This window comes from Penicillium psychrofluorescens (assembly GCF_964197705.1).
Source record: "Penicillium psychrofluorescens genome assembly, chromosome: 2".
NCBI classification, from domain to species: Eukaryota; Fungi; Ascomycota; class Eurotiomycetes; order Eurotiales; family Aspergillaceae; genus Penicillium; species Penicillium psychrofluorescens.
Genome location: NC_133440.1, coordinates 2,886,048 through 2,914,022, shown reverse-complemented (window position 1 = coordinate 2,914,022; position 27,975 = coordinate 2,886,048). Strand labels below are relative to the sequence as shown.

The 27,975-nt window shown below is 53.2% G+C and overlaps 12 protein-coding genes across 12 annotated transcripts; 5 read left to right on the top strand and 7 right to left on the bottom strand.

Annotated features, from left to right (window-relative positions):
• Nucleotides 1–91: 91 nt before the first annotated feature.
• PFLUO_LOCUS3284 (serine/threonine-protein kinase gin4) lies at nucleotides 92–3,943 on the bottom strand (the record flags this gene model as incomplete). Its single annotated transcript, XM_073780514.1, has 5 exons — nucleotides 92–327; nucleotides 381–713; nucleotides 769–2,669; nucleotides 2,720–3,448; nucleotides 3,501–3,943. The coding sequence occupies 5 exons, from the start codon at nucleotides 3,941–3,943 to the stop codon at nucleotides 92–94; spliced, it is 3,642 nt and encodes a 1,213-aa protein (XP_073637361.1).
• A 1,060-nt stretch (nucleotides 3,944–5,003) lies between these two features.
• Nucleotides 5,004–5,601, bottom strand: PFLUO_LOCUS3283 (uncharacterized protein; the record flags this gene model as incomplete). The annotated part of the gene is made up of 2 exons (XM_073780513.1): nucleotides 5,004–5,397; nucleotides 5,522–5,601. 2 exons carry the CDS (start codon nucleotides 5,599–5,601, stop codon nucleotides 5,004–5,006), a joined length of 474 nt encoding a protein of 157 aa, XP_073637360.1.
• Nucleotides 5,602–6,485: 884 nt separating this feature from the next.
• PFLUO_LOCUS3282 (uncharacterized protein) lies at nucleotides 6,486–7,452 on the bottom strand (the record flags this gene model as incomplete). The annotated part of the gene is made up of 2 exons (XM_073780512.1): nucleotides 6,486–7,354; nucleotides 7,404–7,452. 2 exons carry the CDS (start codon nucleotides 7,450–7,452, stop codon nucleotides 6,486–6,488), a joined length of 918 nt encoding a protein of 305 aa, XP_073637359.1.
• Nucleotides 7,453–8,472: 1,020 nt separating this feature from the next.
• Nucleotides 8,473–9,163, top strand: PFLUO_LOCUS3281 (Peroxiredoxin Asp f3; the record flags this gene model as incomplete). The annotated part of the gene is made up of 4 exons (XM_073780510.1): nucleotides 8,473–8,525; nucleotides 8,588–8,700; nucleotides 8,763–8,926; nucleotides 8,984–9,163. 4 exons carry the CDS (start codon nucleotides 8,473–8,475, stop codon nucleotides 9,161–9,163), a joined length of 510 nt encoding a protein of 169 aa, XP_073637358.1.
• Nucleotides 9,164–9,679: 516 nt separating this feature from the next.
• Nucleotides 9,680–13,996, bottom strand: PFLUO_LOCUS3280 (uncharacterized protein; the record flags this gene model as incomplete). The annotated part of the gene is made up of 1 exon (XM_073780509.1): nucleotides 9,680–13,996. One exon carries the CDS (start codon nucleotides 13,994–13,996, stop codon nucleotides 9,680–9,682), a length of 4,317 nt encoding a protein of 1,438 aa, XP_073637357.1.
• Nucleotides 13,997–14,386: 390 nt separating this feature from the next.
• On the top strand, nucleotides 14,387–15,001 carry PFLUO_LOCUS3279 (uncharacterized protein; the record flags this gene model as incomplete). Its single annotated transcript, XM_073780508.1, has 4 exons — nucleotides 14,387–14,439; nucleotides 14,493–14,581; nucleotides 14,638–14,769; nucleotides 14,826–15,001. The coding sequence occupies 4 exons, from the start codon at nucleotides 14,387–14,389 to the stop codon at nucleotides 14,999–15,001; spliced, it is 450 nt and encodes a 149-aa protein (XP_073637356.1).
• A 503-nt stretch (nucleotides 15,002–15,504) lies between these two features.
• On the top strand, nucleotides 15,505–16,347 carry PFLUO_LOCUS3278 (60S ribosomal protein L24; the record flags this gene model as incomplete). The annotated part of the gene is made up of 3 exons (XM_073780507.1): nucleotides 15,505–15,555; nucleotides 15,732–15,875; nucleotides 16,069–16,347. 3 exons carry the CDS (start codon nucleotides 15,505–15,507, stop codon nucleotides 16,345–16,347), a joined length of 474 nt encoding a protein of 157 aa, XP_073637355.1.
• Nucleotides 16,348–16,998: 651 nt separating this feature from the next.
• Nucleotides 16,999–17,632, bottom strand: PFLUO_LOCUS3277 (Glucosamine-phosphate N-acetyltransferase-like protein; the record flags this gene model as incomplete). Its single annotated transcript, XM_073780506.1, has 2 exons — nucleotides 16,999–17,088; nucleotides 17,168–17,632. 2 exons carry the CDS (start codon nucleotides 17,630–17,632, stop codon nucleotides 16,999–17,001), a joined length of 555 nt encoding a protein of 184 aa, XP_073637354.1.
• Nucleotides 17,633–18,257: 625 nt separating this feature from the next.
• PFLUO_LOCUS3276 (fumarase fum1) lies at nucleotides 18,258–20,106 on the bottom strand (the record flags this gene model as incomplete). Its single annotated transcript, XM_073780505.1, has 5 exons — nucleotides 18,258–18,444; nucleotides 18,534–19,667; nucleotides 19,726–19,763; nucleotides 19,830–19,871; nucleotides 19,918–20,106. 5 exons carry the CDS (start codon nucleotides 20,104–20,106, stop codon nucleotides 18,258–18,260), a joined length of 1,590 nt encoding a protein of 529 aa, XP_073637353.1.
• Nucleotides 20,107–20,299: 193 nt separating this feature from the next.
• On the bottom strand, nucleotides 20,300–21,515 carry PFLUO_LOCUS3275 (uncharacterized protein; the record flags this gene model as incomplete). Its single annotated transcript, XM_073780504.1, has 3 exons — nucleotides 20,300–20,560; nucleotides 20,614–20,931; nucleotides 20,988–21,515. The coding sequence occupies 3 exons, from the start codon at nucleotides 21,513–21,515 to the stop codon at nucleotides 20,300–20,302; spliced, it is 1,107 nt and encodes a 368-aa protein (XP_073637352.1).
• Nucleotides 21,516–22,879: 1,364 nt separating this feature from the next.
• PFLUO_LOCUS3274 (uncharacterized protein) lies at nucleotides 22,880–23,536 on the top strand (the record flags this gene model as incomplete). The annotated part of the gene is made up of 3 exons (XM_073780503.1): nucleotides 22,880–23,096; nucleotides 23,176–23,398; nucleotides 23,452–23,536. The coding sequence occupies 3 exons, from the start codon at nucleotides 22,880–22,882 to the stop codon at nucleotides 23,534–23,536; spliced, it is 525 nt and encodes a 174-aa protein (XP_073637351.1).
• A 744-nt stretch (nucleotides 23,537–24,280) lies between these two features.
• On the top strand, nucleotides 24,281–25,669 carry PFLUO_LOCUS3273 (uncharacterized protein; the record flags this gene model as incomplete). Its single annotated transcript, XM_073780502.1, has 3 exons — nucleotides 24,281–25,360; nucleotides 25,426–25,531; nucleotides 25,605–25,669. The coding sequence occupies 3 exons, from the start codon at nucleotides 24,281–24,283 to the stop codon at nucleotides 25,667–25,669; spliced, it is 1,251 nt and encodes a 416-aa protein (XP_073637350.1).
• Between the last annotated feature and the right edge of the window lie 2,306 nt (nucleotides 25,670–27,975).

The following is a 27,975-nucleotide window of genomic DNA, read 5'->3' as shown; positions in this document are numbered from 1 at the left end:
TCATGCGATGCGAGTGGTGAATATTGATTAAATGTTGCGCGGGATGGAATGGGATGGGAAGGAAAGTGGGTGAAGGTTGAAGGAATAAAGATCAAGAAGGGTTGGGCACCGTGTCAAGTACACGCGACATCTTCCTCGCGCGCACTGGATCCTCGACAATCATACCGCGGTGTCGGAGCATCATGTGCACTGTATCTACAACCTTATTGAAAGACGAGGCAGCGCCGCGCTCCTGCTTGAAGCGCACGAGACTCAGGTTCGCCTGGCGGCCGTGCTCGAGGACGGTGTAGAACTCCGCGGTGAACTCGACTTCGCGGAGACGGAGGACTATCCACATGTTAGCATGAAACCACTAAAAGTAGTTGGGGGAGTGTACTCACAGTTAACCTCGCCGACTCGGCCATGGACGACGCTGTTGGTCTTGTCCATCCACACATCTTCCATACCGTACTCAATCCAATCGCGGAGGAGCTTGTACAGTTCCTTGCGGCCTTTGATCTTCGAAGTGTTCAGGGCAATGACACGGGTAGCGGGCTTGATCTGGAATACACGGGCGAACCAGTTCTGACTTGCGGCGGAGCGGCGATTGGCGTGCTCGGGTGGTGGACTTTGGGGATCGTAGCCTTCGAACGAACTGTCCTGGTCGGCGAGGCCTTTGCACAGTATGGCTGAGTTACGGCTGTCCCTGTGGAAGTGTTTCTCTTTCTCTTTCTCTATGAAAATGGGTTAGATATGGTTGGTCAAGGAACAGTCTGGGATTTGACTTACCAGCAGCAGGTGATTGAGCGTTCTTACTCGACTTCTTCCCCATGAATGTTTTCCGTAGAACGCCTCCGAATCGCTCCATGGATGATTTGCGAGTTCCCACTTTTTCCCTTTCGCCCTCTGGCTCATCACGAGTGGGAGCGGTGAGATCTTGCGGTGGATGAACCACAACGGTGCCGTTACTAGGTATTATAGGCTGGCTGTCCTTGGGCGGCGGTACCGGTGCCGTCTCGACCGTCTGTGAACGGTGTTTAAACCATGACCACTTCTTGCCCTCTGAACGGCTGTCCGTGCGTTTGGGGGATACCGGAGTCTCTTCAATTGGATCCAGGCCGCAAGGGTGGCGGGTGTGTCGAGCTCCATTTGAGAGTAGACGGGTGGGTTCCGAGGAGTGATTGTTGAGAGTGTGTTGGACATCCGGAGGTAGATGTCTGTTGGATGGCTTCTTGCGGATCTTCAATGGTTGGACTTCGTCGAGTGACTTCACGGAGCTGTGAGGCACCATTCGAATGGTTGCTTTGGGATCGCTGAGCGGAGGGCCCGGCGCAGATGTCCACGGCTTCTGTTGAGGCTGAGGGCTGTAGTCATTGCCTCCACGAACAGGGCTGGCAAACTCCTCATTGATAACCGGCAGAGTCTCCTGTGAGCCTCCATCAAATGTCTCAGGAAGGGCAGTGACGACGTCGACGGCTGCGGATTTCTCTGAGTGCTCTCCTTCTTCGGCAGTTTCAATCAACCGGTCAAGGTGGCCGATCACGCCGGACAGATACTGGGGGATATTATCCTTCCGGCCCTTGCTGTGTTCAACCAACTTGCGGCGAGTCTCGACCAGCTCCTTGATGCTGTAAGATCGTGGAGTGTCTTTGGGTGTGGGAGTCGGCTTGTCAGAGGATGAATTCTCAGATGGAGCCTTGACTGTTAATGGAGTACGTTGCTCTGGACCAGTGGCCGACACGGGAGTTGCTGGCGTCTCGTAGCCCGTGCCTGTACTGGCAGTGCGCATGGTGGTGACGGAACTGCCGTTAAATGCCTCCTCGCAGATCTGGCTCAGCTCATGCGAAACCTTGCGGGCCTCTTCTTTCCATGTAATGTCTGAATCCCGAACCTTTCCAGCTCGGCACATACTCTTGACCCGGATATCTGCACCTCGGACCACGGTGGGCTGAGCAGGAAGCGGTGGGCTGCTGGGAATCTCGGGAACGTCCATGCCATCAGCCATCATCTGGAGGCTACTCGTGCTCGGTGAACGCTTCATGTCAGTGTGGTTGTTGTTTGGAGTGGTCTTTTGCCTCTTTGGCTTGGTTGAGCCTTGCGATTTGTTGCGAGCATGGCGGAAGGAAACATTGCGCCGGTAGCTGGTGGATCGAGGAGCCATGACTGGAGCTCGAGAGCTGGAGTGTGGGATCTTGGAGGAGTGGAACGATTTCATAGAGCTTGCCTTGTGCTTCCGTTTCTGAAGAACTGTGAATGGTGAGCCCGTTGGGTCATCGGCCTCTTCCTCCTCCTTCTCAACTTCTTCCGTGATAACAGGGGGTGGCTTGACAGCTGGTAATCCCTCGCCCTTCTCGGAGTCAGGAACATCAGGGCCCCGGTAGATTGTAATCTCTGCGTACTGTGCTTCAGCAGACATTCGATTCTTGGGAGATCGGTAGGGGTCGTAGCTCTCGACAGTCCCCGAAGACATGGGATCCTGCGCAGAGCTAAGACGACGTGGGAGATCCTTGATGGCTGCAAATTGGTAACGCCGCTTGTTCTGGCTCCGGCCCCTCCGCAGTCGACCTCCAGGGCGAGAGATGTGGTGGTAGTCACTGGCGGAGTACTCGAGGGGCTGGCCCTGATAATTCTCGAGCTGCTCGTCCCGGAACTTGACCAGGGCATTGTAGAACAGTCTCTCATGAGTCGGTCTGGAAACAAGATTAGCATCGCTCTTTATATTTGATTGGTATAAACTCACTCAATGCACATCAGCCTGTCCATCAATGCGTCCGCTTTAACGTCGTGCCACAAGGTCTGAAGATTTCGCAGGATATCAATGTCAATATCTTGTCGACTCATCACTGGCGCTCCACAATCCTTAATGGACAAAGGAGGTGGGGGGCCAATGAAGTGGTCGGCCATGGCATTGTGCAGTTTCTCGTACTTGGTCAGCAACGGATGCATCCAGATATTGTGCATGCTGATACGGTCCTCGGGTCTCTTTTGCAAGATGCGCTGAATGAGATCGGCCGCCTCATCACTCAGCTCCGACGGAATGGTGTAATCTCCCTTCTTAACCAGGCGCAGGGTGTTGGCAAGGTCACCGCCATCGAAGGGCAAGTATCCAGTCAACAGGGCATAGAGAATGATCCCGCAGCTCCACATGTCTGCCCTGTCTCCACGGTACTTTCGGCCGTAGATAATCTCCGGGGCGGCGTAGTGTGGGCTTCCACAAGAGGTATTCAGCCAGTGACCGGCAGGTTGTAGAGCAGCCATGCCAAAATCAGCGAGCTTGACATTGTGCTGTCCGTCCAGAAGGATGTTCTCCGGCTTGAGATCCCGATGGCAGATGTTGAATCGATGACAGTACCCTAATCCCGCAATGATCTGGCGAAACAGACGCACTGCTTCTTCCTCTGGTAGCGGTCCATTGTTGGAGACATAATCAAAAAGCTCCCCTCCCTCAACGTATTCCAGAACAAGATACCTGTTTCACAAATTAGTCCATGCCAAGTTGAGTATCAGGTCTAGCCACGTACAGTTCACCACGGTTCTCCCACACATCATAAAGACTGATGACATTGGGATGCTCGATCAACTTCATAATCACCACCTCACGCTCAATGCCACAAGGCATCTGCCGAGCATTCCCCCCACTTGGATAGTGGCCGACATTGCGGTCCATGGCGGCAATACTCTCGCTCTGCACCATAGCCGCCGACTTCTTGGACACAATCTTTATAGCAGCTGTGTTGCCAGTCACAGCATGTTTAGCGAGCCTCACGCGGCCGGTAGCTCCCTTACCCAGAGTTCGTCCCAGCTGCCATGGTCCGACATGGGTCTTCCTCTTGCCCTTGTTGGAAAGAATAGACGCAGCCGACATGACTGAGTTTCGAGCAGAATCAGGGTGAAAGTCCGTGGCCACGGACAGACGCTGATTCTCCTTGTTGTCCCTGGGAGTGGGACTCATGAGCGCCGACATTCTATCTGGGGACTTCATTTCTGTATCTTCCAGCCGTAAAATCGGGGTATCAGTGGGCTTGGGAGACCTTGGGTGGTTGATTCGGCTTGAAGCATCTGTTAGGGGTTGACGCCTCCGATGGGGATCATTCACGTCCACCATTATCTGGTTTATTTCCAGGTGAGCGTCACGAAACGAAGGGTGTGTGTTCACGAGGACATGGGGTCGTTGTTTTTTCGGGAGAAATCTAGTCCATTAGCTTTGACCTTTGGGGTGGTTTTTGGAATGGTATGGGACCATACTCACCGAAAATTAAGAGAGACGGAAGGGAAGAAACGGACACCCGCTGGGAGTGTGGGTTAAACGAAAAGATGGTAAGGATCGACTCGAGCAGACTTTGGGATGATAATGAGGGACACCAGACTGGTTAACGTAACATCTTTGGGCGAAAACGAAAGACTAGCAAAGAAACAGAAAGGACAACGAGAAGCTCCGTCGACGGCGAGGTTGTCGGTCTCAGTCGAACAGGTGGGATGAGAAGGTCGAGATGGAGCAAGTTGGGACGGGTGAGAGAGAGCGTGTGTGGTATGGGAGGTATGCTGCGGCACAACAGTGCCAGGAATGATGGGATTCCAGCTCTGCCCGGGCACCCACGGAATGCACCACACTATGTAAACACCCAAATCGCAATTGTATTTCTCTCTTAGATTTGTATTTCGTTTCACTAGATTAATACTCACTCTCAATTTGTGAAGCCATTCAAACCGACCAGTATAAATCCATCTTAATAGCTCTATAATTCGGAACATCAGCACCACTCTCTACTTCTGATGTCGTTATCCCGTACCATTTTTCTCCTCCAAGATAAGAAAAAAATCTCACAATGAAATTAGTGATAGTCAAGGCAGGTAATTAGTCTTGTGTGGACATTCCACGAGCGCAGGGGGGAGGAGGTGGTGGTTATCCACAGCACAAGCAGGCTTCTCCGACAGGGGCTCATAGCTCAAGACATTCCACACCCTGAAATCCTCATCAGATCGAAATAGAAAGAGAGTGACGTGTGGGCACAGTCTTGAGAGCATCACCAATGTTGCTCGCCAATCGTGACCGCGTTCACGTCGACACCATCCACAAACCAGCGGCCCTCGCCATTGCCGTCCGGTCCAATCAGCAGGTCATTGCCACTCATCATGCGCTTGCGCATCTTGCCCGAGTCGCGAGCAAAGGTCCAGTCCTCCAGTCCGTAGCACCGCTTCCACTTCATCCCGTCCTCGGCATCCTGGAACTCGTACCAGAATTGCACGGCGATGCGATCGTCGTTGAAGGCAAAAAGCTCCTTGCGCAGACAGTAGTGACGCTCGCGCTTCCACTTGGCTGTGAGGAAAGCAATGATGGCCTCGGTGCCGGAGAGGAACGAAGTGCGATTACGCCAGATGCAGGTCGGAGTATAGCCCTGAGCGACTCGTGGCGGGTCCCTTTAATTACCCTTGTCAGGTTGGCGATCGCAAAGGAAAGAACCAGCACGGGACTCGAGGAATGCAAGGGATGGAGTACATGAAACCGGTCTTTTTCTCTCAACCACATGGATATCAAACTTACTGCGTATTCCACATGTCCTGGGCCATCTTCACTTTCTTCTTTGCGGTTTCCGCGGTGAACGGGGGCTTCAGGTCGGCCATTGTCGATGGTTGAAGTGGAAAGTGTCGGGTTCGGATCAGCACGGGAGATCGACAGTTAGACGGGTGTGGCGTAGTACAGCGTTCCACGGCAGAAGAAGACGGAAACTATAGCTCAAAAATAGGGCCTTGGGTAGACAAACTCTATGGGAAACTAACCAGCGACTCAGTAAACTTCACTTGGGCTTGGAAATCAAGATGCTGGTTAAAGCCGTGTTCGTTGAGCAAAAGAATTACCACCGTAACTTGTTTCCATAGCAAAGGTTGTGAAGTATATATATCCACTCTGCTATTCCTCCACATAGATACGTAAATGCCTGTGCGTCGACTTCAATACACCAGTTATATATATTTGCATTTCATCTGTATCTTAGCAAATTTTCAGTCAGGCTAGGTATCGGAAAGCAAGAAAAAGCCTATCATGCACTCAGCACTTAGCTCAGCGAAGTGGTCTAGAGCAGACCATTCCTAGAGCCCTCACCGCTCTCACGGTTGAGATCAGCCACAAAGTGCAGGACGTAGAAAGGGGGGATCTTTTCTAACTCGACTGTTCTCACGGATCATTATGATGATTATGATTTCCCTAGTTTAGTGACCGAACCCGGTTAGGAATCTGACTTTGGACTCCCATCCAACGCGCAGCATGATGATCCTGCTCATTCCAGGTCTGGCAGCGCAGGCGCTAGCGCAGACTAAATCGACTGCTTTGGTGAGGTGACAGTTTGTTGGCGACTATCACTCTTCATAGGATATCATGTAGACATGTATCTCCACCAGTCTAGCACGTACTTGGACTGCGTTGCATCTCCAGCGCAACACAAGCGACAGATACCATTCTCGGATAGGATTTGGAATGAAAAGTACCCCATATATAGATTATAATCTACCTAATGTCTGGTATCATTGACATGCTCCGTCGTCTCCATCAGGCGGGCCAGCGTGACCGCTTCTCGAAGCGCGCGTCCAACATGTCCGCGCACGCCCGCCTCTTCCATAACCATCACACCACCAATTGTGCATCCTTCCGGGGACGTGCCTTGGTCTCTGAGCACGCCAGGGTGCATTCCTTCCTGGAGCATGGTCGCCGTGCCCTGCATCGCCTGCGCAATCGTCGTGTGCGCCATATCTCGAGGCAGACCCACCGCCACCGCGGCGTCGATCATGGCATCACAGATGATCGCAAAGAAAGCAGGCGTGGACCCTCCAACCGCAGTAATCGTATTTATCAAGCGCGGAGGCACCTGGATTGGCTTGCCCACACGCTCGAAGATTGCCGTCGTAGCCTGTATGTATGCATCTGGGACAGCAGGTTCAGATATCTCAATCGCCGTGAGCGATTGAGAGACTTGTGCAGCGATGTTAGGCAATGTGCGCACGACCCAGGCGCGGTTGTGGCTATTCTCCAGTGTAGTGGCACTACCATACAACTTCTCCTCTATCTGCTGCCGTGTCCAACCTGCTGCGATACTGATGAGGAGCTTGTCAGACAGTGCTTCACGAAATCCCGGCTGTGTTAGTACTTTTTCAACATCGGCGGGGTCGACACCGAGGATGACTGCGCTCGAGGCTTGCACAGCTTCAAGAATGCCCCCACGGGAAATGGATAGGGTGGATAGATCCGCGGGGAAACTCGTTCGCAGTCTCTTCTCTGAGCTCTCACTGCGGACACAGGCAATGAAATGGCTGAATGGGATCTCGTTCTTTCGGTTGAGTGGGGGTACGAGCAGGCTTTTGAGGATGGCAGTGCCCAGGTTCCCTGAAGTCAATCAGCATGAGGGAAATATGCGGAGAGGGTAGTGACATACCGCAGCCTAGTATACAGAGAGAGAGAGTTGTTTCCTTCAGTTCAGTCATTCTTAGGTGATGTCAGTCATTGAGTGGGGTTCAAGAGAAGGACTGCAGTGGAATGTCTCCAACTGTGGCTCGGGCGGGTAGGCTTCCGATGGATGAGGGGGACGAGGGGGTGTTAGCCGGTTGCCCGCATCATTATTCTCTGCAAAGTTAAAAGTCGAAATAGACATTGAGAATTATTTTTCACATTATACGTATCTATATAGAGACAACTAGACTCATACTACGTGACAGCATCATGCTCAGCGCGCAATGCATCCACGTCATTCATCGTGGGGAATGTTGACACGCGACCGACGGCGAAGAAGAGGCGGAGATAGAGCCATAGTGAAGAGAGAAGTATAATCCGCGCACGCGATCAAGACATTACAGGGTCAAATCATATTTAGATGCTCCGATAGCGTCGGCCTGCTGTTCTGCGAGTCCAGCGCAGTGCGGGTGCGGGGATACCATCCATCTAGGGTAACCACAACCTCCTCCATGGCCAAAGCAAGGCTTACAATAAAAAAAAAGCCAATGGGTGTTTTTTATTTGTGTGGTTGTCAAGACAGAGAGGCCTGGGAGAAATGTCTCTATTATTCCATAGCGACATCGCTCAGCCCTACTTAACCTCCTATGTGAGTACCTCCTATGTGCAAAACCCATTCATGCATAGTGTACTCCCTGCGCAGCGACTAATTATACCCACCATCCGACTAGACAGGGCCATCTTCGAGAACTTTCCATCGCCAGCCAATCAACTATTAATAATAAACCCCTGAAAAATGTTTACTCGTGAGTCTGGAACGGGGAGTGAGTCAGCTCGTGTTTAGTTAAGCAACGGGAGTCTCGGGCGGTCTTCTTGCTAATCGGCGAATCGGGCTCGGTATCTCTGGGCTTCGGATCAGCTCATGTGCCGTCATCGGCCCTATATTAGACGCCACTCTTATCTTTTCCCACAACACACCACAACAACAGCACACTCTTCCCACCTTAACACACCCTTTCAATTCTTCAATCCAACAACCCAGCAACTCATTCACCATGTCTAAGGGTCCCCAAGTCGGCGACAGCTTCCCCAAGGACGTTGTCTTCTCGTGCGTATTCAGTACTCCCCTTCCGTCGTGCCCCTCTCTGACTAACAACCTTTCTTCACCAGGTATATCCCCTGGTCCGAAGAGTCCGGCGAGATCACCTCCTGCGGCATCCCGATTAACTACCACGCCTCCAAGGAATGGGCGGACAAGAAGGTCATCGTCTTCGCTCTGCCGGGTAAGTTTTCTTGTTACTTGTGTTGTGATCGCCACCACTCAAGCTAATTTTTCTGTGTCTAGGCGCCTTCACCCCTGTCTGCTCCGCCAACCATGTCCCCGAGTACATCGCGAAATTGCCCGAGCTGCGCGCCAAGGGCGTCGATGTGGTCGCCGTGCTGGCCTACAATGACGCCTACGTGATGAGCGCCTGGGGCAAGGCGAACAAGGTGACCGGTGACGACATTGTACACTCCCTCCCTCCATCCCCTTCGAAATCATGCCTGGTACTGACCATCCTCTAGCTGTTCCTTTCCGACCCGGAAGCCAAGTTCTCCAAGAGCATCGGCTGGGCCGACGAGGAGGGCCGGACCTACCGCTACGCCATGATCATCGACCATGGCAAGGTCACCTACGCCGCCAAGGAGAAGTCGAAGAATGTCCTCGAGGTCTCGAGCGCGGAGAACATCTACAAGCACCTGTAGGGCAATTGCGTCGGTTGGCTGATTGATTGTTAGACGTGGATTGATCTGCCTCGCGCTTAGATTTTGCTCTCTCCTCTTCGCTCTGCGGGCTGTGCTGCGATAGATATTAGATCCGCCCGGATTGCTTGCTTGCTTAAGATCATGTGGCTTCGATAGAAATAAATTAATGATTCGATGAGCTGCTCTTTATTTTGTATTGTAGAGAGGGGTTATACTTGTCGATGAGGGTTCTGATTGGTTGCACGCAGCCCTGCTGCTGTCAGTGCGCAACAATAAGCATCGCCGAGATCGGCGCGAACAACTACTAGTGCTTGACTAGATGGTTTGTCTTTAGCTAGTCGTCTGCTGACAGTTCCAGTAGTTCATGAAGGGATGCATTGTTGTACAGCAACGAAGAAAGTGGTATCTCGCAGGAAAAAAAAAAAGAACATCTCTAAACATGCACGGACCCTCCCAAAATAAAGAAACCAAAGCACAAGCAACCAACTCCTTAGATAATCGCAGGATGTATACATATTATGTACGCCTCACAGCCACAACGGGAGATCCAGACTTCGATTTCCGTCGTTCATCAGTGGTGCGCAACCCGCGACTCAGACCACCGCCCAGTCCCCGAGCTAGCGACGCAAACGGGGACGTCTCCTGCCACAGATCGAGGTCATCTTCCAATTGTCCGGCCCCGAGTTTAGATGGCTGCACCGGACCTACATCGGCGGGTGCGGGCTCAGACTTGCGGCGGCTCTGGCGTTTATCGGGCTGTTGGCCGCGACGAGTAGTAGATGAGGAGGAAGGTTCCTGCTTGGGACTCGCGGGACTCGCGGGTGCAACGACATTAGGCTCTTCCCGTGTTGGCATGGGGACGTCGACGGTTACATGCTCGGAGCAGATACAGCCGCACCCTGTGGGACAGCTGGGTAGGGTTTTGGTGGGATCTGGCTGCTCAAAGGGCCTGTCGAATCGATCGCCCGGTGCGAGGAACCATTGTCGATGACACTCGAAACAGCTTACATGGCCGCAGTTGAGACAAGGGATCAGCATGCCGTCCACGACTTCGGCGCAGATAACGCAGGGAAGTCTGGTTGGAAGGGGCTGTCGCGGCTTGCAGTTCGAACATATCGGGGACGATGGCGAAGTGGCTGAGTGACGACTGGACCGAATTGAATCGGTCTTCTCGCTTGGCGGGGTGAAGATGGATAGCTGTAGAGCGTGACCGCAGCTCATGCAGTGGCGCTGGAAGTCCAACCCCTGCAGCTCCGAGGAGTCGTCCCATATCGCAGTAACGGCCGAGCCGTGACGGGTCCAGTACGAGCTCGCGTGCAAGTCATCCTCACATCCAGCTACCGTACCGATTTTGAGGACCTCGCTTTCCTGGACCGGCAGGTCCCAAATTGATAGCAGGTCCGCATACGCGGCTCGGTATGATCGGTATAGCCACTCCTTGTTACGATCAAGAAGGGAGTCCGATGCGGGTGCACCGTCCCCATCGAACGCGTTTTGATTCTTGAACGTGACTTTGAACCTCCCAGACGGTTTGGTCGGTTGAGACGGTCTGTCGCTTTCGGTATCGGAGTAGGTCTGTGAGGTGATAGTAGTAGAAGTGATTAGATCGCTGGAAATCGCTGGTTTTTTGGTGGTGGACCCTACCCCTTGACCCGCAGCAGCGCGTGGGCCCTCTCCCGGACTGGGTTTCTTCTTGTTGGCTACCGGCGGCGAAGCTGACGACGGTCCAAAAGTGAATGACCGGGAAAGTGATGATGCCAATACAGATCCGAATCCGCCGCGCGACTGGAAATGCTGGTCCGGCGATGCAGCAATGGAAATGTTATGACTCTGTGGTTTCCGGTCGACAATGCCTCGTGGGCGAGAGCTGATTGGAGGTGTAGTGCCAGTCGAATATGATGGTGGTGTCCCGTCAACCCGCCAAGTCTCGCTTGACGATCGCGTCGGGGTATAGGTATCTCTGGGCACCGATGACGCCGGTGTAGGGGCCAGTGACTTGTTTTGCGCAGTAGACCCATTTGTAGAAAACTGCAGGGAGAAAGTAGAATGTTGCCTCGAGCCCCTTAAAGGGGATTTATCCGGTTCGTCTATCGCTCCGCCCTCTGGGTTGGCCTCAAGAAGCACACACGAGAGCATGGCTAGCATTTGGACATCACCGATGCGCTCAAAATGCTCGAACAGGGCGGGCACCAGCCAATGGCTACCAAGTGGATGATCCCCCCATCGGATAACGCTATTGGCAACGCTTTTGTAAGGACCGGAAGCAAGTTCGTCTTTCTTCTGCTGCAGCATGCGCCGCATTCCCAGCCCCGATTCCAAAGGAGTGCCGGGGTTTCTTCGCACATGCAATATGAGCTTGATAAGACCCCAGATTTGGGCCAGCTCGTAGGAGCCAGTATCCAGAGCGACGGCGGCGTTGTGGGCACAGACATCTGTTCCTTTTCCGGTGATGCGGTATTTGGTCGCCAGCTCCCGCTTCACAGGCAATATATCGCTCAAGTCATGAATGGAGACGACGTTCTTGGGCGCTTCGGCCGACTTAACGGTCCCAGCTCCTCCTGTCGATCGTTGAGAATTGTCTGTAGATCGCGGGCGATGTATACCCAAACTACCAGCGCTACGCCAGGTTTGGGGTGCGGGAAAGCGGGTCTGCAGCCCAGAAAGAAGATCATCGGATGATCCCGAAGAGCTGGAGCTCTCTGACTCTGACTCGTCGGAATAATCAGAGGTGCCATCATCATCCGTGCTGGCAATGGTGATGGATCCGCGCGGACCAGGGGAGGCTGTTTGGAAGCGACCAAAGCCTTCAAAGACCTTGCCTGATCTTGACAGACGGGTCATTTCTTTGAATCCCAGGTTTTCAAACATGGCCGTTGATTTATCTTTCTTGGGCGGGAAAAAGCAGACGAGGCGACCGTCGTTGGCCCACAGCGCACCGCACGCCTTGGCTACGGGCACCATGACGTTCGCATTGACTGGCCGTAGCAGTTCAGTACTCATGCCCAGCTCCTGGCTCTGTGTCATGCCCACTTCGTCCTCGTCGCTGGAGTCGCCTTCTAGTTCGCCGTTCACCAGAGACTTGACATTCTCACCCGTCTCGCCGAGAATCCACGCGATACTTTCTTCCAGGCTGCTTTCACCCAAAAGGTAGCGAACGGCACCTTCGAGGCACCCCCGCATACGAGACATGTAGGTCTCAGCAATGGTTCGCAACTCCGCAGAAAGTTTTCCGGCTAGTTCGTCGGTCACCGCTGCGGTTTTCTGGATGTTGAATGTCGGTGTGGCGCTCTTGGGGTAGCTGACTGGGAACTTGATGTCCACTTTGAGGAAGAGGGAAGCGCCCTCGGCGCCCCAGGGTCCGTTCAGAGATATAGTGGTCTTCCGTTGGCGTACATCGACCGAGTCAAAAACCACCTTGGTAAATTTTTCGCCGACATGGCTGATTTCGTCGCCCAGGGTCTCAATATCCCAACCCGATATCTTCACACCTCGCATCCAGGCAATCGGGTTGGTGTCGGCCCTCAGGTTCGAGCGTGGCTGCATGCCGACTCGGGTGTCGACATGACCTCCACGTGTCCAACCGCGCGAGTAGGGAACGGATATCGCATTCATCACAGTTCCAGAGCCTCCATGGTGCGGATTTGAGGCGTTCGGGGCGATGGATGAGGCCGATTCGAGGTCTTCGACGTCCAGCTCTGAGTTCACATCACGGAAACTTCGGTATACCGAGCCTAGGCGGGTCAGGTTTCGTGTGGATATAAAGGATTTGCCCTTCTCATAGCCAACGCGTTGCAGTATATCTGGATCCACGTGGTGCAGCCGAAGCTCTCGGTCAGCTCCCCAGGTCACGAGCTGAAAATCGCGATGATCAATGCCGTCCGCCACGCCTCCACGGGGTCTCCACAGAAATTCCTTCACTTGGCCCTTGTGTCCGGGAAAGCTATGCACCAGGGGTAGGTCCTCGTCTGGATTGGTGCCCTCGCCAGCTCGCCGGCTGTACAGATGGAGGTCATTGTTACCCCGTTGCGGCATCGCCAGCACGCCCCATCCAAAGGGAGTGTTTCTCGCTCGCCATACTGGAAACGGGGTGCGAATGAGCTTTTCGGGTGTTTCTCGTTCGGAGGTATAGTCCCAGAACTTCACGGTTTTGTCCAGGGAGCAGGTCACTATAGCGCCCCGTCGGACACGATTCCAATCCACGCCGTAGATCTTGGTGCTGTGAGCTTCGATAGACCATATCGGATTTGCGCCCATGCGATCATCCCAAATGCGAAGAAACCGGTCGTGGGAGCTGGCGATGACATGAGGGTCTTGTCGGTTCCATTTGACCTGCGTGGCGCCGGTAAACCAATCCGAAAATGAAATCGCTGGTCGCGACGGAGTGCGCAGGTCCCAGCAGTGAATGAAGCTGTCGACCGCACACGTCGCGAGGATGTCCGGGTGAAACGCGGAGAAGTTGATGTCGGTGATGGCTCGGGAGTGTGCATGGAGCACATACTCGATTGAGTTCTGCCAGGTCTTCATGGCCAAGTTCCAGACTAAAGCCTTCTGGTTGGACGTGCTGACTACCCAGTAGTCGCGCGAGGCGAATGGGGACCATTGGACATCGGCCACCTCCCACGGGGTATGGTGAGGCAGGTAGCGCGGCGGCGAGTATGGCGAGTCCAGGTCAATGACATGGAGGCCCTCCTTGGAAGCCAGCACGACATCTCGACCGCATGGCGAGATGGACATGGACCCAACGGGCTGCTCCACGTGAAAGGAGCTGTCCTCTTCGAAGGTCGGGCTCTCAAAAGCCGACGCCAGAGGACGTGGCTCCATGGAGCTCGACATGCTGGCGTCTTCGTTCTGCTGTAGAGGATTATTCTGAACCGGGTGAATCCATCTTGGCTGGAAGTCAATCGCAAGCTGACCACGCGAGAGAGCTGCGATAACGAACGCGGAGGCCGTGTGGCTGATGATCCGAGTGGTGGCTGGTGCCGGTGTGGCTCGAGTGTACTACGGCACTCGGCAGACACTCACTACGCAACACGCCCCTCGGCCGTGACTGACGTTCTTATCGTGCTTCTGGATTGTTGATCGTGTCGCGTCCCTCGTTCTTTTCCTCTTCCCGTTCGATCTTTTGACACGATTGCCTGCAGTGCATCTTGTCTTGTCGTATCTTCGGGCGAGCAGACAATACTACCCGTCGATCTACACCACCGGTGATAAAGATTCGACGACATGGCCTTGCCCAAGCGGATCATCAAGGAGACAGAGCGCCTGATGGCGGAGCCGTGAGTGTCGGTCTACTTTCAGACGATCACCACATGCTGACTGACTGGGATAGTGTCCCTGGTATCAACGCAGTGCCCCACGAAGATAACCTGCGATACTTTGACGTCTCGATCCATGGCCCCGCCCAATCTCCATACGAGGGTATGTATGCTCGACGATTCGATCGGTGGTGGAAATCGCTAACGAACTCCCGTCAGGTGGCATCTTCCGGCTCGAACTCTTCCTGCCCGATGACTATCCGATGACTCCCCCCAAGATCCGCTTCCTGACCAAGATCTACCACCCGAACATCGACCGTCTGGGACGGATCTGTCTGGATGTGCTGAAGAGTGAGAACTTCTTTCTTCCCTCTCCAGGCATTATTTCTAACCACACTCGGCGCTAGACAACTGGTCCCCCGCTCTCCAGATCCGGACGATTCTGCTGTCCATCCAGGCACTGCTCGGAGCCCCCAACCCGGACGACCCGCTCGCCAACGATGTCGCACAGCGGTGGAAGGATGATGAGCCGGCGGCGATCCAGACGGCCAAGGAGTGGACTCGGACGCATGCCATGACCTGAAGTAAAATTGTGATGTGACCATGAAGCTTGTTTGCTGGCATCCCGAGTGTCTTTGATAGGATTGAGGAGGGCGTTGTCGGTCTCTCTCATTTTATCCGTTATGAATTACACGTGCATAGAACACCGTCGCTGTTTCCAAGGTTCCTAAAATGGTGGACATGTAGTTGCTGCCATGGCTGCTTGTCAGGATTGACCCAGTAAAGTGATTCGATGAGAAAGAACAAATGATACCAGACTTCCTCAATTTACTAATAAATACAAGAATTCACGACGACTAAAACAAAGCAGTAATTCACGATCACTAATAAGATAACTGAGGTTGTAGATGTCGAGTCTAGTATACAACCGAAAACGGCAAGGGCAATCCACATCACGTGCCACGCTTAGCGAGCGTCCACAATCAGTCAGCAGCGAGTCACACCCGCAATCCCGCGCATTTCGATCTCCCAACAACACCTGAACCGCCAACCCACCGTCTTGCGCATCAACGCCCACCCGTCAAGATGCGTACCTACGACGACTCCTTCAGCGGCCAGAAGATCTACCCCGGCAAGGTGCGTTTTTTCCCGCTGCGAGACTGTGCCACCGATCCAATCCGCGAATTCGCCATCCACCATCCACCCAACCCGGTCGGCAGGATGAATGAATGAATGAATTATGTGGCGATCACGCACGCACAAACCAGAAGGAAAATCTCGATGCTAATAGGACTTTTTTTTGATCGCTACAGGGCAAGCTGTTCATCCGCGGTGACAGCAAGATCTTCCGCTTCCAGAATGGAAAGTCCGAGTCGCTCTTCCTCCAGCGCAAGAACCCTCGCCGGATAGCTTGGACTGTTCTGTTCCGTCGCCAGCACCGCAAGGGTATCTCTGAGGTCAGCCATCCCCTCTCTTCCTTGAATCGATCAATTTCAATTTATATCATATGTGGTGGGACAATATGACGACTTGTGGATGAAGTCATGAACGAGGAAGATCGAAAAAAAAGACACACACAAACACACAAACACACAAACACACAAAACCCCCCAAAAGGACCAACGCTGACCAGAGATTCGTGACATACAGGAAGTTGCCAAGAAGCGCACCCGCCGTGTGGTGAAGCACCAGCGCGCCGTCGTTGGCGCCTCTCTGGACGTGATCAAGGAGCGCCGCAACCAGCGCCCCGAGGCCCGCGAGGCTGCTCGCAAGCAGGCCATCAAGGACGCCAAGGAGAAGAAGGCCGCGTCCGAGAGCCAGAAGAAGGCCGACAAGGCCAAGAACGCTTCCAAGGGCGGTGCTCAGCGCATCCAGAGCAAGCAGGGTGCCAAGGGCTCTGCTCCCAAGGTCGCCGCCAAGTCCCGCTAAGTTGGGATTTTTGTTGGTGGATTGTCTGGGATGGGATGTGTTCTATGATGGAAAGGAAACTTGTGGCCTGGGGGGACAGTGCTGTCTTTTGCCAGTGCTGGTCTCAACTTGACTCGACACTCTTATTACCTTGTTTCTGAATTATCTTTGTGCAATGCAGCAAAATGGAAACACTGGATTATCAAAATGATTTCAATTCCTATTTTCAAATGGACAGACACGGTCACCTCGACATGTAGGCTCGATCGCACGGTTTGTCTACCCGATTATTCATTATTAAAGGTGGATAACTATACTGTATTATTGCGACATCTATACTTGTAGCAATTGCTATCTCAGCCCACCGAGTACTACAGAGCAACAGAACAATGATCAGAGGACGACAGGATGAATGCCCAACACAAGCTCAATTCTTGCCTCGATACATTACTGCGCACCCCTCCTCTATAGAAACAACACGGCCAAGGATTTTCTCCAGTCTCGCAAGGTATCCCGCCGTGGACGCTGTCCCCACTACAATCCCAGCTATATGACGGACCACGCCAGCAAGAAAAACAGCACACTCTATCCATCCTGTGAGGTAGGTCGTCCGATACGAGCCGACCCCTCAAACGCCATGCACCAAAGAAGAAAAAGAAAACGAAAAAAGACTTAGTAGTAATGAGCCATTTCCAAGCCGGCGCGCTTGAAGCCGCACTTGACGTAGAAGCCCTCGTTGACCTCGGAGCAGTCGAGGATGCTCTGCAAGAACCAGTCAGTCACCCATCAGGCACAGAGGAAAGGAAAGAAAACAAAAAGAAATAAGAAAAGATGGACACACCTTATAACAGCCAACCTTCGCAGCAACATAATCCAACGCCTGAATAATCCTCAACCCCAACTTCTTCCCCTGCTGTCCCTTCTCAACAGCGATGTCCTCGATATGCCCCACGAGACCGAGCTCATGAATAAACTTGCGCTCGACAATCAAGCTCCCCGTGCCAACGACCCGATCATCGCCATCACACACAACGAGCAGGTAGTACTCATCATTGCGGGAGCAGATCCAGTCGAACCGCGCGTCCCACTGCTCGGCGCTGATGTCGCCGACGGTTGTCAGGACACGGAGTACGTCCAGGTAGCCCCGATGGTAGTCTGAGCGGCGGAGCGGGCGGATTGTGTAGTCTGTTGGGAGGATGGCGATAATCTCGGGGCTGATTAGGCTGGAGGGGAAGAGTGGGCCGTCGATGTTATCTTGGGGGGAGGACGAGGAGGAGAGGCTGATCGGGGTGATTGTGGAAGACATTGGGGTTTTGGTGGCGCTTTCTTGGAGGCTGGGTGGTGTGATGGGTTGGGCAGTCATTTTTTGGGAGGTGGTGGTTGTGGTGGTGGGAGTGGTGGTGAGTCCAGGGGATGGTTGATGGTGGTGACGGAGGGGTGTATTTGTGTTTGTGTTTCGGGTAGATTGAAGCAGAGTAGAGTAATCGGAGAGAGGGGGCCAAATCGGTTTTGGGAGCGTTGAGTCGATAGAGGAGAGTGATGCGAACACGAGACAAGAAAGGAACAAGGAGGAAGAGAGAAGGATGAGGAATGAAGCAAGAAAAAAAAGCGGAGGCCCAAAGGATCAACACCGGTTCGCCGCTCCGCAGGTGAGACACGCCCAGGGGCAGTGCTATTAATACATGCCACACGGAACCTTGAATTTGGGTCATTGGGAATGGAATGTGTGGTGAGGCTTGATTTCTTGTCGTTGTTCTTCTTTTTTGCTTTTTTACATACTATACTTTTGGCCTCTTCATGCCGAAGATCTGAAGATGCTATTTATAACTCCGATCGGACCACTACTGGCTTATATCCGACCAAAAAGAATGCTTCAATTGTACAGACCCAACGGGCTATCTATCTATCACATAGAGAGCAATGCAATGCACCTACTTCAGCTCCTTAGGAGCGAGCATCAGCTCGGGACGAACGTGCTTGTCAAAGTCCTCCTCGCTGAGGGCCTTGAGCTCCATCGCGCTCTGCTTCAGCGTCAGACCCTTCTTGTGAGCGTTCTTAGCCACCTTCGAGGCCATGTCGTAGCCGATCACCGGGTTCAGGCAGGTTACCAGCATCAGACTGATAGAATCAAAGTTAGCAATGCTCCAATAACAATACAATACAGCAGAAAAGAGGGGGAGTCAGGGTTGATGGGAGGGAGTATCTACCTCTCATGAAGGAGCGCGTTAATGCGCGACTCGTTCGCCTCCAGGCCGTCCACCAAATGCACCCGGAAGCTATCCATGCCATCAGACAGGATGCGCACGCTGTGCAGCAGGTTGCGAATCATGACTGGCTTGAAGACATTCAGCTCGAACTGGCCGTTCATGCCACCGACAGTCGCAGCGACGTGGTTACCCATAACCTGAGCGCAGACCATAGTCAGGGCCTCGCACTGGGTGGGGTTAACCTTGCCAGGCATGATCGACGAGCCGGGCTCGTTCTCGGGCAGATTCAGCTCGCCGAGACCGCAGCGCGGGCCGGAGCCGAGGTAGCGCACGTCCTGGGCGATCTTGAACAGCGAGCAGGCGAGGGTGTTGAGCGATCCCGAGGCTTCGACGACGGAGTCGTGCGCGGCGAGCACCTCGAACTTGTTGGGAGCGGTCTTGAACTCCGTGCCGGTCATCTTGCTGATCTCGGTCGCGACGGCCTCGTCGAATCCCTTGAAGGTGTTCAGACCCGTGCCGACGGCCGTGCCGCCCTGGGCGAGCTGGCGCAGGTGAGGCAGGGAGGCCTGGACGCGCTCGATGTTGCGGTCTAGCTGGGCGACGTAGCCCGAAAACTCCTGGCCGAGGGTGAGCGGCGTGGCGTCCTGGAGGTGTGTGCGGCCGATTTTGATGATGTGCTCGAAGGCGTCGACTTTGGTCTGGAGGGCGTCGCGGAGGTGCTTGAGCGAGGGCAGCAGGGTGTTCTCCAGCTCGAGCACGGCGGCAATGTGCATGACGGTCGGGAAGGAGTCGTTGGACGAGGCGGACATGTTGACATGGTCATTAGGGTGGACGGGCTTCTTGGAGCCCATCGTGCCGCCCAGGATCTCAATCGCGCGGTTGGAGATGACCTCGTTGGAGTTCATGTTGGACTGCGTGCCCGAACCGGTCTGCCAGACGACCAGCGGGAAGTGGTCGAGCAGCTTGCCCTCGGCCACCTCGGCCGCGGCCTGCTGGATGGCCGCACCGATCTTGGGGTCCAGGCCATATTTCATGTTGACGGTGGCTGCCGCACCCTTCAGGATGCCAAAGGCCTTGACCACGGGGGCGGGCATGCGGTCCTGGGGCTGGTTGATGTCGAAGTTGCCGAGGGAGCTGTTGAGGCATCTCCATCAATTGTGTATTCGGGGTGCGAGGGTGTGTCTCATCTTACCGCTGGGTCTGGGCACCCCAGTACTTGTCCGCAGGGACCTAGAGAATGAATGGTCAACCCCAAAGCCCTGCCTGACTGACATCGTTGTCGAGGGAAATACACACCTGGATCTCACCAAAGGCATCGCTCTCAATCCGGTCGGAAGACTAAACCGTCAGTATCACCCTTGACCCGAAATGGATCATAACATACCATTCTAACAGTTGTTCCAAAAGCTCTCGCGGAGTTGACAGAAGAGACAGACTGCAGGCGGGGGAAGCTCGACTGTGGTAGTAGTCGGCTATTGCTGTGCAGTCGGGAAGTCCAGGCCGGCGCACGCGCACACAGGGGCCGAGCATGTGCGAACGAGCGCACCGCGGCACGCGAGACGGAGGCGTTCATGGTAACGGATCGAGTCAATGGCTCTCGCTGGGAATGAAAATTAGAGCAAAAGGACAAAAAGGAACAAAAATGCGCCCGAAACGGACTCGGTTGCGGATGCCGAAAGTTCCCGGTTAGTGGATTACATCAATACAGGGGGTTGCGCTGATTATTTGGACGGTAAGATTGTATTTGTACGGTCATGGCTAAATGTTTACCTCTCTTGTAGTTCTCGTTGCAGCACTTTCAACACCTTCTCGTTATACTGGATGGCGCCCTTCAGGATTCCGTCCATTACCGGGAACGTGTGCGGCACTCCCGACACCCGAACCACTTCCACGCGGTTGCCTCCCTCCTCCAGTTTGCGCGCGTACGCCTCGCCCTCGTCGCGCAGGGGATCCAGTTCGGCCGTGTGCACCAGCGCCGGAGCCAGATCCGCCATGTTGGTCGCGAGCATGGGCGATATCTTCCAATCCTGCTCACAGTCAGCACTGTCCATGCTACATATATAAGTTGAAGGCGACTCACCAGGTCAGAGGCTGCCGGGCGAGTCTCGCCCAGGAAATGACGATGGAAGTACTCCATGCGCGCCACGGGGAGGGCGGGCGCGAACTCCATCTCGCGGTAGGATTCATAGGGACAGTTAGCGCGGTCGAAGTCGCCGTTCGGTGTGAATACGCTGTGCAGGTCGCACACAGGGACCGTCAGGATCTGCAGTCGTAGCGGGATGTGCGCATCACGGCAGAGATGGCTGATCACGGCAGAGAGATGGCCTCCGGCTGAAACGCCGCCAACGGCGAAGCGATCGCAGTCGAGGCTCAGCTCGGCTGCCTTCTCGTTGCGGATCTGATGGACACAAAATCAGCGCTGTGACGGGATTATTCGGAGGGGTACTTCATTACCCAGTTCAATGCCGCCCAGCAATCGTCGATGGCAGTGGGATACCGATGCTCAGGCGCGAGCCGGTAGTCCACGTCAAAGGCGACGAGATCACCATCCAGACGGTCGACGAGCCGTTTACAGAAATCGTGATCAAAGGCAAGGCCACCAAACACCCATCCACCACCGTGGAAGTTGACATAGACCGCTCTTTTCTTCTGGTCGGGCTTAGGCGCAGGCTCAAAGATGCGGATCGTGATCTCCGCGCCCCCCGCGACGGGACATTTCTGCTCTGTGATGCGAAAGATCTGTGGGCCGGGGTCTCGGCCGTAGCTGATGGCGTACTTGCCAGGGTTGCGGCGGTACTCTTCGATGGGCACTTCGTGGGTGTGCAGTCGTCCAGCGTTGAAGGCGTTGTAGTATTGGACGTAGGTCGGGTCGAACCGGGGAAGCAGTGAGGGCGGGATGCTGTTGTGTAGGGGTTGGTGGACTTGCGGGATGCGGAAGCTGTGTAGGGCTCTGTCGCCTGCTGGGTTTGGAGTTGCGCTCATCGTGATGGTTGTAGATGCAGGATGAGAGAATGAGGGGAAGGTGAGACTGAATTACACTAGGGTAGAATTTTATCTACTGCGGTGGAAATACATATCCTGTTCAGAATATCTCAACTCCCCATAGTCAATACAGTACGTCCCATAGCTGTTGTCATCACCTACTCACCTACACTCTTCGATTATTCCAGGGCATATGGCGGGGTGTATCCACTTGTACCTCCGAAACACCTGACACTCCACTTCTAAATGGTACGCCCAGATCTTTAATTAACCAAGCCCCTCGAAAGCACGAGCTTATCCACGACATGGTCCGTAGTGGAAGACTATCTGTACCGCAAATGGCATAGGCTGCTGGCTGCAATAAACGTACCAACCTGAGAATACCCTCTAATGTACGGACATTTGGCGGAGTTAAATGCGAGCCCCGGGGTCGCACAGCTGGCGTAAGACTTTGTGGGCACTCGGCGACCATCTGTTATTAGAGACTCTAATGGAGGGGACGGTAGTTGATAATCTGAATTAGATTTCGAACTCATATACTCAGGTTTTGGCACTGCCGGAATACGGAGCGGTCTGGAGGCATTCGGCCTCAGATTCGAATCTGAGGCCGAATATAGTCAAAACTGGCCGTCCAAAGCAGACGCTGCGACTGTGCAACACCCCTCCATTCGTGATCACGCACAGGCGCGATATCCGGGCAATTGACGTTTTCGGTTCTTGAAGATTCGGTTCAACCTCGCCCTGAATTTCCCCGCGCGCCAAGCCTATCGGACGCTTCCTTCGACCCATGTGTATGTATGAGACCCTTGGCGCGCGATCGATCTCCCTAATCGGACGAGTTTGGCCTGCATTAAGGGCGAAAACCTTCGGTTCTTCTATGCATGGAACAATCTAGACGGCTGTCTCCAATGGCGTCGAAGCTCAAAACAGACTGAGAAAAACGGGGCATCCGGAAATAAGAACCCTTTCTTCGCAGTTTCACACCCAGTTACGATTGAGATTTTACCCATGATGTTACATTCAGCAACGTAGACCTTCTTCACTAGTTTTAGCTACATATGATTTCCCTAGGATTGCGCAAAGGGGAAGTTCCGTTCCCACGTGCCTCGTATTGCGAGACTACTTTGTAGTTAGACTGTAGCTTTAGCCTGGAGTTTACGACCTAGAAGATCTAAACAGGTATAGCACGTTTCAGCTTTTTGTTTTGCCGACTGTCGCTTAAGAATGATATTGACCGTACTAATTCTCAGCTTCAAATATCGTCAGATATAAAAGCTACGTTGAGGGACTATTAGACCGACAATCAATTCAGGTTTTCTGCTCTTAACACTCCCGTACATTCCACCTCCGTGAGATCCTCGACAATGTTCGGTTCCAAGTCCATTGTGTCGGCTCTGCTGCTGGCCACTGCCACTGCCACTGCTCAATCTACTGTTTACCTTATCCGCCACGGGGAGAAACCTTCCAGCGGAGACGGCCTGGATAGCCAGGGCGAGGAGCGTGCTCAGTGCCTTGTGAATGTGTTCGCTGCCAACTCCTCCTACAACATTGGACATATTATGGCCGAGACCCCCCAGTCTGGTAGGTCAATTTGATGAATCTTGGATTTTCTTGGCTTCAAATGGCTCAACTCATTGGGCAACTTACTAATTTCAACCAGATGGCTCGCAACAGCGCCCCTACGACACGGTTCTTCCTCTGGCTAATAGCCTTGGACTTACCGTTGACACGTCTTGCCAGCGTGACGATTCCGATTGCGTCCAGGGTGTTATTGATAGCTACACGGGAGCTGGCAACATCTTGATCTGCTGGGAGCACAGTGCATTGACCGATATCGTTACTGCTCTTGGTGACGATGATGCGCCCACCTACCCCGACGATAGGTATGGGAAAAAGCGACTTTAAATTAGACGATGATATCTGACTATGCCTCTAGTTTCAACCTTATTTGGACCGATCCCTCCCCCTACACCTCTGTTGTCAGTGTGACTAGCGAGGACTGCCCTGGTCTGGATGACTAGATTGAGGAGATATATGTCTCCTCGAAGTGCGTGCCGCGTGGTCGAAGCGGGGTCGTTTGGTGTATACTTTGCCTACCGTAGTTCGCAAACTAAAATTACAATTCATAGGAACAATCAGCAGACCCTTTCCAGGTGGTTCTAATCCAGAGTCTCGAGTCACGTAATCCATAAGCGAGTGGGCCATCCAGATGCACATAGTAAAGAACCAAGTGGTGTGAGTGGTGACACCAGTTTCGGGACGGACTGTACATCATCATCCTACCATCTATAGGTTCTAAGAGAAGAAAAATAGCTACATGTACCCCAGACCAGCAGCCTATAGCAATCCGTAGCCAGCGCCAAATGACGTCCTCGATGACCCGTGACACCCAACCCAACCCAACCACTTCCCTCTTCTTCACTCACTCACTCATCTCACCAAGGCTATCGACGGCCCATCCCCTCCCTGCTACAGCCAAAAGCAAGAACCAATACATTACCCATTCTTGTGGACGGCAGCATGGAAGTACCCGTGGCTAAGCGGGTCTTTCCGCGGCTCGGAGGGGGAAAAAAAAAAGAGAGCGATATCGGTTGACTCAGCGCCGGGTTTCTGATCCGATCCAGCATTTCGTTATTCGACAGCTTCTTCACGATTACATTACAATTGAAGTAAACTACAGAATTGCAACACATACAGCATTTCCAACGCCACTTCTACGTCCAAGCCTCTCAGACACATAACCACGAAATTATATGACCATCCCCATGGCGAAAGTAACAACCCGCCTAAACGTGGCCCCCGTGCCGCCGGACGAGATTTTCGCCCTGAATCACGCCTTCGGCATCGACACACACCCCCAGAAAGTAAGTCTGGGTGTGGGCGTCTACCGCACCGACGACGGCAAGCCATGGCCACTCCCCGTGGTGCAAAAGGCCGAGAAGGAGCTCGAGGCTGCCTCGGACGCCTTCCGGCACGAGTACACCGCCATCGAAGGCGATGCGCCGTTCCTGCCCATGGCGCGGGATCTGATGTTTGGATTTGAGGGAAAGCCCAGTGAAGAGGAGGCGAAGGCGCGCATTGCAACGGTCCAGACGGTGGCCGGGACCGGCGCAAACCACCTCGGCGCTTTGTTTCTGGCGCACCACATGAAACCGCGCACGGTATGGCTCTCGAATCCCTCGTGGGCGAACCACATGACGATCTGGGAGTTGGCTGGGATTCCGCGCAAGACGTACCCGTACTACCACGCGTCGACGCGGGCATTCGATTTCGACGGCATGATGAGCAGTCTGGAGAACGACGCCGAGGAAGGCGATGTGGTGCTCCTTCATGCGTGCGCGCATAATCCGACAGGTCTGGATCCGAACAAGGAGCAGTGGATTGCGATCGCCGAACTCTGCGAGCGCAAGAAGCTCTTCCCTTTCTTCGACTCCGCGTACCAGGGCTTTGCTTCCGGGTCGGTGGAAGAAGATGCTTGGGCGGTGAGGTATTTCTTTACTGCGAAGCCGGATATGGAGATGTGTGTTGCGCAGAGCTTCTCTAAGAACTTTGGACTGTACGGCGACCGCGTTGGCGCGTTTCACTACGTTACCAATCGGGCGTCGAGTAGTCTGCGGGATGTGGTGGTCAACAATCTGTGCCATTTGATCCGTGGCGAGTTCAGCATGGGTCCACGTGCTGGCACGGCGATTGTGAAGAAGGTGCTTAGCGATGAGGCCCTGGTGAAGGAGTGGCATGCTGATCTGAAGGTGATGAGCTCGCGTATTCGGTCGATGCGTGAGGCGCTGTATGCTGAGCTTGTGCGGCTGCAGACGCCGGGGACGTGGGAGCATATTGTTCAGCAGGTGAGTTGAGTCTTTCTTTCATTGTTGGACTGACAGTGCGTTTTGCTAATGTATGTGATGTCCAGAATGGAATGTTCTCCTACACCGGTCTGACCCTGAAGCAAGTCTACGCTCTCAAGGACCAGTACCACATCTACCTGCTTAAATCGGGGCGGGCGTCTATCAGCGGCTGTAAGGAGCACCCTTCCTTTCCCTTTCCACTTTGACTTGGCAGTAGATTCAATACTAATCCAAAATAATCCAGTGAGCAAGAAGAACGTCGCCTACGTCGCACAGGCTATCGACGACGTTGTCCGCAACGTGAACTGATTGATTGATTTAGATCTGCCTGGCTACAAGTGGCGGCTTGAGTTGCACTTCAGGTTGCACAATCTCTTTTCTCACTCTTACTGCTTCTCCCGTTTTTATTTCGGTTTGCAATTTTGGATTTCTGCATCTCGGGGACTAGCATGTCACTTATTTACGACATTGATGATAGAACGTATAGAAATCATATCAGAGCGAGCCCGTTCAGCTTAGCTACTTTCTCTACAAGTAAATCAACTAATAGATTAAGGGAAAGCTAAGACTGTGTAAGCGAGATCAGCGCGAATACTTGATGGAATTGATGGTAAATGCAATACGTATCATACAAGAGTTATCGCTGAAGAAGCTCATTGTGGGTAATGGGTCCAAGGTTTGGACCCATGTATTGCGGGTTCTGCCGAGGTCTATGCGGAGTCAACTACATCAACAAGATTCATTTCACCGCCGCATCCTAAATGCGTGCATTCAAGTATTTAAACGGCCACCATCCAAAATGCATTTAAGCAACTACTTCAGTACCATATGACCCATATTAGGTCCAAGCATGCTAATTCACGATGCATATAGCGACAATTCTTACGAGGAAAACCGCAATTTGCGCACAGAACTGCAGCACAAAAGCAAAGTCTCAAGAAAACGACTAATCGCGTGGCCCATAAAGAGGGACTTAGTACACTGGAAGCTAGGGAGTCGAGGAATCAGGCTAATGAAGTCCAAGTTGCGTCCCCTCCTTCACCACCCCGGCCGCGGCGGCGGAAGAAGATGCATTAGCTTCACAGCCAATCAGACGCGCCACCCTGCGATGCAGCGACTATAACCAAGTTGGACATAAAAGAACGCATTGTCCAATAGGTCTGATAGGTAGAAAAATTGAAATTAGTGGCGTTGATGGTCTGATAAATCGAGTTACAATATTAATGATTGGTTGGGCGCGGCACTCGCTTACCGACTACGTTAGTGGCCCGCATATAAGACAGACATTCCGAGAGATCGGAGTACATCTGAGAGATTGCCCCCTGCCCCCACTTTCTTTCCTATGTATTGCGCTACTCACCTCGTGTGCTACCTTCCTACGCATATTTTACTTTCTCACACAAATCCTCGCTTGCATTACGTGAGTATACATACTACTAACTACCACCTCACTACATTATGATCTTTATGCTTACAAGTTTTGTGAGATAAAGCACCATGGCTGGTAAAGGCCGCCTCAGTGGCATAATCAGAGCATTGCAGCTCATCTGGTTATCCGTCCAATGTAATTCTCCCTCCTTATCCACACCAGCACCAACACACCAACTCCCCAATAGTGCACTACGACGCTTTCAAAGAAGCCCTTCGCAGAGACGGCATCGCCTCACTTTCACATCCGCAACGAATTCGAGATGCCGCTATAGCAAAAATGTTCATCATAACTTGTAAGTCCCCCGTCCTCAACCCAATGCCCTACCTACTAACTCTCGTGCACAGCCGGCGGTTTCATCGCCTATGAAAACACCACCTGTGTCCCCTCCCTTGTCCAGTCCGCTCACGGCAAAATACTCGAACTCGGCCCTGGACCAGGAAACCAAATCCACCGCTACGTTCCATCTCTTGTAGACATAATTTACGCCGTTGACCCTAACCCCTACTTTCGAGACGAAATTGCCGCAAAGGTCAAGAAACTTGATCTCCAGGATAAGTACAAGTTTCTAGCGTGTAGTGTTGAAGAAAGCGACATTTTGGAAATGGAGGGCATCACAGAGGGGAGTATGGATACTGTGACGAGTATTCAGGTATTGTGTGCGGTGGGGGATGTGAAGAGTGTGATGAGGGCCGTGTGGAAGTTGTTAAGACCGGGTGGCAGTTTCGTATTTTGGGAGCATGAGAAGAACAAGGATACTGCGACAGCTATGGCGCAAGGTACGTATTGTTTATCATATTAAGAGTGTTGCTTTGGAAGCTGTATGGAGGAGCTAATATGAGAATAGTTTGTTTGAATCCTGCTTGGAGCGCACTCGTCGGGTGTTGTTTGAATCGGAATATCAAGGCGGATATTCTTGCTGCTGGAGAGTGGGAGAACCCTGGTGACATTGAGGTGGACGATGATCCGCATAGTTGCTTGCCTAGGATTTGGGGCGTGCTTAAGAAGAAGGCTTGATTGGAAAAACGGGGTTATCTTCTTCGTTTTCTCATTGCTCGCTTGCAAACCTCACGCTTAATTGATTTCCAGGACCTCTGTGGAGAGTCGTCCTTTTTGGATAACATTTGCACTCGACATAAGGAACTGCAAGCCAGTATATATGAGCCATTGATCTTAACTAACGCCT